At 42.5% G+C, this 7,493-nt stretch overlaps 1 protein-coding gene across 1 annotated transcript; it reads right to left on the bottom strand.

The window, feature by feature from the left end:
- Positions 1–6,633: 6,633 nt before the first annotated feature.
- On the bottom strand, positions 6,634–7,002 carry LOC138515276 (uncharacterized). Its single transcript, XM_069630200.1, has one exon. It carries the CDS (start codon positions 7,000–7,002, stop codon positions 6,634–6,636), a length of 369 nt encoding a protein of 122 aa, XP_069486301.1.
- Positions 7,003–7,493: the final 491 nt, after the last annotated feature.

Here is a 7,493-nt window from a genome sequence, read left to right on the forward strand (position 1 = left end):
AAATATCTGTGGTGTTTGAAAGAGTAAATAGGACAAATTATAGAATAAACCAGCCAAAGTAAACATTTAAAGCATTCCTTTCAAAAGATAGTCATGTTTTTGGACAGCAATATCACAGTCAGAGTGCAGCTATCTAAACCATGGGAAATGATGCAGAAAATTGCAACAAACATGATTTTATTGCAGGGACGCATTTGGACAACCCATGTGTTTAGCATGGATCTTGATGACCTCCCTAAATGATTTGCTGAATGTTGGTCACGTTCACCAAAGCAAGGCACCACAACATTCTTGTGGTTTGGTTTTGCGGATGACATTGTTCTGCTGATCAAGACACTCATTAGTCTGCAATTTTGTATGAATTGCCTGATTATGCCAAAATGTTGGGCCTAGGAGTGAACTTTGGTAAAACTAAAGTATTGAGTTTTAGATCAACTACAGGAACACCAAAACACCTGTGGTTTTTAAATGGATGTCCTACTGATTTTGTAAGTAAGTACTAACATCTAGAGGTAACCTTCAATTGATTGGTGAATTGGAGGGATAATCATAAGTAATTCATTATTAAGGCCCAAACAACCGTGAGGGGTCTTTCTCGCTTCAAAAATAAAGATGGAGATTTCTCTGTTTGTTCTGTCATTGAAGCCAAAATTTAAATCTTTGCCATTGCAAAGTACACATCAGGCATCTGTGCCTTTTATTCAACCTTGAGGACAAAATGTTTGGACCAGAGATGCTGGTGGCATGTGCTTGATATCTATAATGTGTTTTGGATTGATTTGGGCTCATTTTCATGGGCCAATCAGGCAAAATGTTGCACTGTACAATCTTTTCATAAATATCTAATGTGCTAGTAGTATTTACCATTAAATGCTGTATCTCCAATATTTGTACAAGTATTTCCATGTGCAATTAAAGATTTGTGTATGAAAATGCAATACATAGTTGAGATATTAAAGAGGAAGTTCAGTCAGGAATATTAACAGCCCAATTGATCGTGCATGTATTTTTGAACAAACATTGAGGTATCGTAAAAACATTTCCAATGTATCTTACCTTACTTTTTCTCAAATTTCCAATGCATCTTACCTTAGCTTCTCCTCATATTTACACGTGTGAAACTGACGGGTCTGGTACAGCCATCTTGTGCTAAACTTAGCCAGTGATTCATCGCTTTAATTTCAAGTGTCCTTGCAGCAGTAATTCAGATCATCCGTCCCTCAAGCTGACATCAATAGTCAAAACGATATACTCCATCTATTCTCATGACTTTCGTGGACAGCAAAGCCTAGTCATGACGTTAGCTAACGCAAAACTAGGAAGATCAATGCACACATTCAAACACAGCGTGAAAGTTCTCTTTATTTTTACAAAAAGGAGAAAATTACATATATTTTGAAGAACATAGTGTAAAGGTTCACTGCCCGACTTACACCTGCATATTAGTAAAATAAACTATACCCCAGTGGGGAATGAGACTAGAAGTACAGGTTGCAAGATTAGATAAGTTTATATAAAGTTGTCATCCAGAGAACTCTGCTGCATCGAGAGCGCTTTAGCAAACATTACAGTTACAAACAATTATAAAGGAAAACAGCATCATAGATGACGCAACTAACATAGGGTGCTACAACAGTGCTGGATTGGCTGGAAGGCGAAGACACATATGTCGATGTAGGTGATGCTTCGTCTGGATTGGTTACCCAGATGGCAGGAGGGTGAGCGTCATGAGGTCCAGCTGCATGTGTCCGGGAGGGATGAGGGTTAGGTCACGGCGAGATCGAGTTGACACTAACTAAGCTGGATGAGAAACTACCATTCTACATATAATAAACAACAATCATTAGAATACCTTTGAATAAATCTAGAAAACCTATAAATTGTATACATGTGGTTACAACATCTTTCATTGGAACTTTTATGGGGTACAAGGCATAGAGGACTTGTCCTCTGTGATAACCTGGGCCACTGGGTGGTTCTTAGCATATCAAGGCAAGCGGGGAGCATAATGACATATGTTAATTTTAGGGCACAATATACTGCTACAGAGGTCTGGGTTTATTGTGGGCACTTTGGGGTGGGCTGCCCAGCAGGGTCACACTTCTGGTACATCAAGAGAATACCTTAGGAGGGCACAGGGTTACAATGGCCGTAATTTTCCAACAGCGGGGCCAAGGGGTCAGGGGAAGTTTTGTGGAGATGGATCAGCTACAAGGCATGGTTCCAGCCGGTTCACACACAGGACAGTGATTACAGAGGAAGATTGAGATGATACATTATGTTATTTGTTTAAATTATCCCTGCGCATCCGTGAGAAAGGGAGTTGTGAAGCTTTCAGACAGGGAGGAACAGGTGGGGCCATGAGCATGTTGTGCGCGGCGCTGCAGAGGGGAGAGAAGCCTTTTCGTATTATCAAAGTGAGGCCTAGTCCAAAGATGGAGTCGAGGGCACACAAAATGGTAGCCAAGTGTATCCCGCAATAGACCCACTTATGCTAATGTTAGTATACAGGCAATGGAGGCGTCCCTCGCTAATGCATGAGAAAATGGGTTATTTTGTGCTGAAAGTGTGAGGGGGGCCCCCCAAACGACCCCTCACTCCCACACATTCCCCCTTTCATAACATCTAAAGTAACTAACTAATCCTTTTTATTTAATTTTTTCGATAATACTCGATAATACTCTGCTTCCTGCACTGCCTCGTCCCATGCTGGAGTCCCTTTGATTGGCATCCAAGCTCTGCAAACACTTCACAAGCTTTGACCTCTCCTGGCATATTCATCAGGTGTGCAGGTCATATATATTCCCCCATCCCCATCCAGGTCCACCCACAACTCCCTGTACCATTGTAATTCACATGGCTCTTTGATGTTTGTACGGTATAAATTATCCACCCTGTCCCCATGCTGATGATATACTGCTGTTAGGCAATACTTAGGGGGATTTGACTCTGCGGTTTGTATTTGAGCATCTTTTACATTTGCTGCCATTGTCGGTTTGCCCATTGTTACCATCATCATAGCGGAGCTAGGCATTGATTTTGCACAACATTGAAGGCCCATCTGACACACATAGAAAAATAGCAGCACAACAACGATGAGTGGGACAAAAATATTCATCATCACACTGAACCAAGACGGTATCCAATTGAAGATGTCATCGAACCAGTTGTTCATCTCTATTCCTCCTTCCTTCAGCATTCTCTTCCCCAAACTATGCACAGCCGAGATGACATGGGAGAGGGTCCCATTGTCTGCGTCTTTAGAAGGTACGAATGTGCAGCAGGCACTCCCGATTTTTCGGCAAACACAGCCGTCCATTGCTATGAGGAGGTCCAGGATGTACCGGTTCTGCATTGTCATTAGGCGCAAGGTGCGAAGTTCCACTTTTATAACATTGAACCCTTCTTCAGTGTTGTTGGCCAGTTGGATCAGCTCCCAGCGCACGATCTGCCGCCATTTGGCGTTTGTCCGTGCTTGAAGTCCTGGCACCAGGAGGGAAGCAAAGAATGTTTCAGCAGAGTTGAAGAGCTTGTATTTATTTGGAATTTCAGACAGGAGGTCTGATGACTTGCTGGAGATATAGTTGGATGACCGTCGTTTGTGAGACACCCTCTCTTGTAGTTCGTTTTCAGAACAAATGTCATATGTGGAAGGCTCTGTTGTTGGCTGGGATGATGCCGATATGTCAGCCAAATTTTTCCCTACTTGGATATGGCTTTCTGGAATCACCATTAGCACTGAATGCAGTGTGGCCAGGGCACAGGTACCCCTCCATGATGGTGAAAGATGCAGGTATGCTTGTTTTCTACATAACCAATACATGTCCATGAGTGCTGCTCTACCCTTTTTCATATCTGGAATGATAATTGTTTTGTTGCATTTTCTGTTTGAGCCCATGTACACCTTTCGCTCGCCATGAAAACAAAGTTCATGTTCAATTTCTTTCTGTGTTTTGATGGGTTTCTCGAGAGCTGTGACCCATGTGAGCTATGCGATATGTTGGGACCAGACCGGAGTGCATGTTTCTTTGACCCATTGAAAGTTCTCCTCAGTAAGTCCTCACAACGGCTCTGCTTTGCACGTGATTGTCTCATCATGCCATTTGTTTTCTTTGAACCATGTCCCTGTGATAACAAAAAATGGTTCTTTGATGCAAATCACTCAGTGCGGCTTACTCATGCAGGTTTTTTCATTCTGCAGCATTTCTATTGTAACTGTGTGTGACTGGAAGGTGCTTCTAATCCTACACAATACAAGATGAACTAAACATTGGGCATCCGACAAGGGCATTTCTTGAGGTATAAGTACTTTAGGTGAGCCTTAGGCATGCGGAATGAGAGAACAGACATAACAGCTCTCATTCGTTGCTTGTTTGGCTGTTGCACTCATGTCTGAGTACCATTTGTTTTATTGATCTGGGTGGCGGGGATCTTCAATCTCATCTAATCCCGGGGCATGGTATGCATCATAGCTTTTCCCTCCCGCCCCCCTTTTCCACCTCTTCCTCCCCCCTTCACTATTATTTATCATTTTCACTCTCCGGTACTTTATGCGAAAGATGTCTGCCCATGTTGCATCACTTAATTCACAAGAGGCTTGCCAAGCCTGTGGTACTGGAGGGTTTTGGGTAATGGGAGCATTGGGGTTAACGTGCATTACAGTGCCTAGTGAGGTAGGTTCTGTGGTTGCATGTGCATTGTTATATGTCAGGTCAGGCTCACCGAACCAGGAATAATCACCATCATATTCGTTAGTCTCATTATCATTGTCAAAACCCATAGCAGCAAGTGAAAAAATGGGGGTTTGGACAGTTTGGTTTTTATGCAGCGTGGTGAGATTATCATTTACAGAGCCATTATGTTTCCAAATTGTCAGAACTCCAGCCCATATGAGGCTTGAGCCTTCCCTTATTAGGTTTACCCCATCCCTCCCTCTTTCATATCCCCAATTATGAAAGTAAATGTCCAGTACAAGCCAGCACAAAATAACATCACAGAAAATACTATTGCTGCAAACGCCAATCCACATTCGTAGTTATAGTAGTTATTTATTCTATTATCTACACTATCACTATCTACATTTGAATCGTCGTTAGTGAGGTCCCTCCTTTCCATCATATTTCCACCTGAAGGGGTGATATAAAAGGGTTAAGTACATTGCAAAAAACCCTGTTATCCTGCAGGTGATAAATCGAACATAATGTGTCCTTTACACCTAACAAGGTGGTCACCTCGTTGAAGAAGTCATTCACAAAATGGGTGCCACTGTCTGATCTAATCACATCGCATATACCCCACCTGGAGAAAACCTCTCGTACCAAAAACTTTGCTGCACACTTTGCATCTGGGTATGGACATGGCCCAGCTTCCATCCACTGTGAGAAGGGACAAACTATTACAATGAGATATCTTACCCCATTACACCTTTCTCCCATGTCCACATAGTCTATGTGGAGCTCTCTAAAAGGCCCCACAGGACGTGACAGTGTTCCTTGTAGTGTTCTGAGTGTCATTCCTGAATTGTATGTTTGGCAAGTTGTGCATTCAATTTTTAATCTGGATAGATGTTCCTGCAAATTGGGGCCAACCCATTCTTCCTGAATCTCTGCTGCAATGTGTTGTTTTCTTACATGCGTTGGGAAGTGGAGCTGTTGAAACACTATCAGTAACAATTCTACTGGCATCACGACCTTCCTTGTCAGTTCTTGCCACCATATTAAATCTATTGGTGATTGTTTACATCCTCTTTTTTCCCATAATTCCTGTTCTTCTAATGGTGCAGGTTTTTTTTTTATTCTATAATTTGTTATTGGTGTGTGCTTGGCACTTTACCAATGCTACCACTGGCGGTTCCTCTAGCGCTTCAATTAAGTCATTTAACAGTGATGCATGGTGTACTGGCAAACCATCTGCCCTCTTGAACACTCTTCATCGCAATTGTGACAACTCTGAATGCACTGTCGTTGTCACATATGCCGAGTCAGAATATATTGTCACTGCACATCCTTTAGCTGTATGTAGTGCTTCAATTAGCTCAATCAATTCTGCTGCTTGTGCTGAGTAGTGTGATGGGAGGCGTTTTCTGCACTATAACCTCCTACTCATCTCTTTCTATTCTTACCACTGCTGCTCCTACATATTTTTATCCGTCTCACAGTCAATCAACGCTGAACCATCCACAAAGTATATTTCCCCTTCATCCAGTGCATTTTTGCTTATATCATCTCCCTCACCCTTGTACGTGGCACAATCATGTTCTTGCATATCTTCTACAATACAGGGCTCAGTAATGAAGGTAGCAGGGTTTACACTTTTACATCTAAGTACATGGACGTTTGGGCTGGATATTATTATTTCGTAAACTGTTGCTCTTTGTGTTGTGAGCGTTGATTTTGTTTTTTCTAGAATGGCAAATAATGAATGGTCTGCATAGAAAGTTACCGAGCATCCCATTAGAATTGTGGCACTTTTTTCTATACTGAAGGCCGCTGCTGCGAGAGCTTGTTCGCATGAGAAGTGGCCTTGTATCACTGAGTCTAATGTGCCGCTGTAGTAGGCCAATGGCTTGTGACCCAGCAATGTTTTTTGTGTTAGCACTGCAGTCATCAGTATTCCATTGCAATGTGAAAAGAGTTAGAACTCCCGGTCATAGTCGGGGTTCGCTAATACTGGGGCGTGTGTGATGAGATCTTTCAATTTGAAGTATTGTGTCATCATTTCCTGAGTCCATTTTATTGGGGCACTGCTCTTTTGTGCTTCTTTTAATGCTTGCAATAATGGACATGTATATGCTGCATAGTCCCAAATCCATGCACAGCAATAGTTAAATAGGCCGAGAAACTTCTGCATGTCCTTCACTGTTTTTGGAATCATTGCATGGCGTATTGCTGCCGCTCTGTCAGGTATTATTCTTTTCCCATCTTTTGAAATGAACTGTCCCAGGTACAACACATCTGCTAGGCAGTATTGAAGCTTGCCCTTGTCCACCTTGTATCCTTTCATGGCCAGTACATTTGGTAATGAAATTGAATCTTCACTGCACTGTTCTTCACTTTTACTGGAGATGAGCAGGTCATCCACATATTGAATTATTGTGCTCCCTACATCCACATTACCAAGATCTTCGTGCAAAATTCTATTGAAGATGCTGGGGCTCTCACAGTACCCCTGTGGCAATCTACAATGTTCATATCTGTTTCCCCCCAATGTAAATGTGTGTTAGCACTGCGCTTATGGCCCCCACCTTTTCTCACTGTGCCTGAAAGCCTCGCAGCTCCAGTCTCACGCTTGAGCCAGAGATAATTGCAACAAATATACCAATGTAATATCTCTCTCTTCCTTTGAGATCATTGTCCTATGTGTGAAGTGGCTCGAACCATGCCCTGTAACTCATCCATCTCCACAAAACTGCCTGTGCCCTCTTACCCCCGCTGTTGGAAAATTACTGCCACTATAACCCTGTGTCCCTGCGAGGTATTCTCTTGATGTACCAG

Source organism: Ambystoma mexicanum, chromosome 6q, assembly GCF_040938575.1.
Source record: "Ambystoma mexicanum isolate Mex_15411 chromosome 6q, UKY_AmexF1_1, whole genome shotgun sequence".
Taxonomy (NCBI): domain Eukaryota; kingdom Metazoa; phylum Chordata; class Amphibia; order Caudata; family Ambystomatidae; genus Ambystoma; species Ambystoma mexicanum.

What these genes read in the sequence shown, in the direction of transcription:
- LOC138515276 (XM_069630200.1), bottom strand. Translation starts at nt 7,002, where the DNA reads ATGAAAGGATACAAGGTGGACAAGGGCAAGCTTCAATACTGCCTAGCA.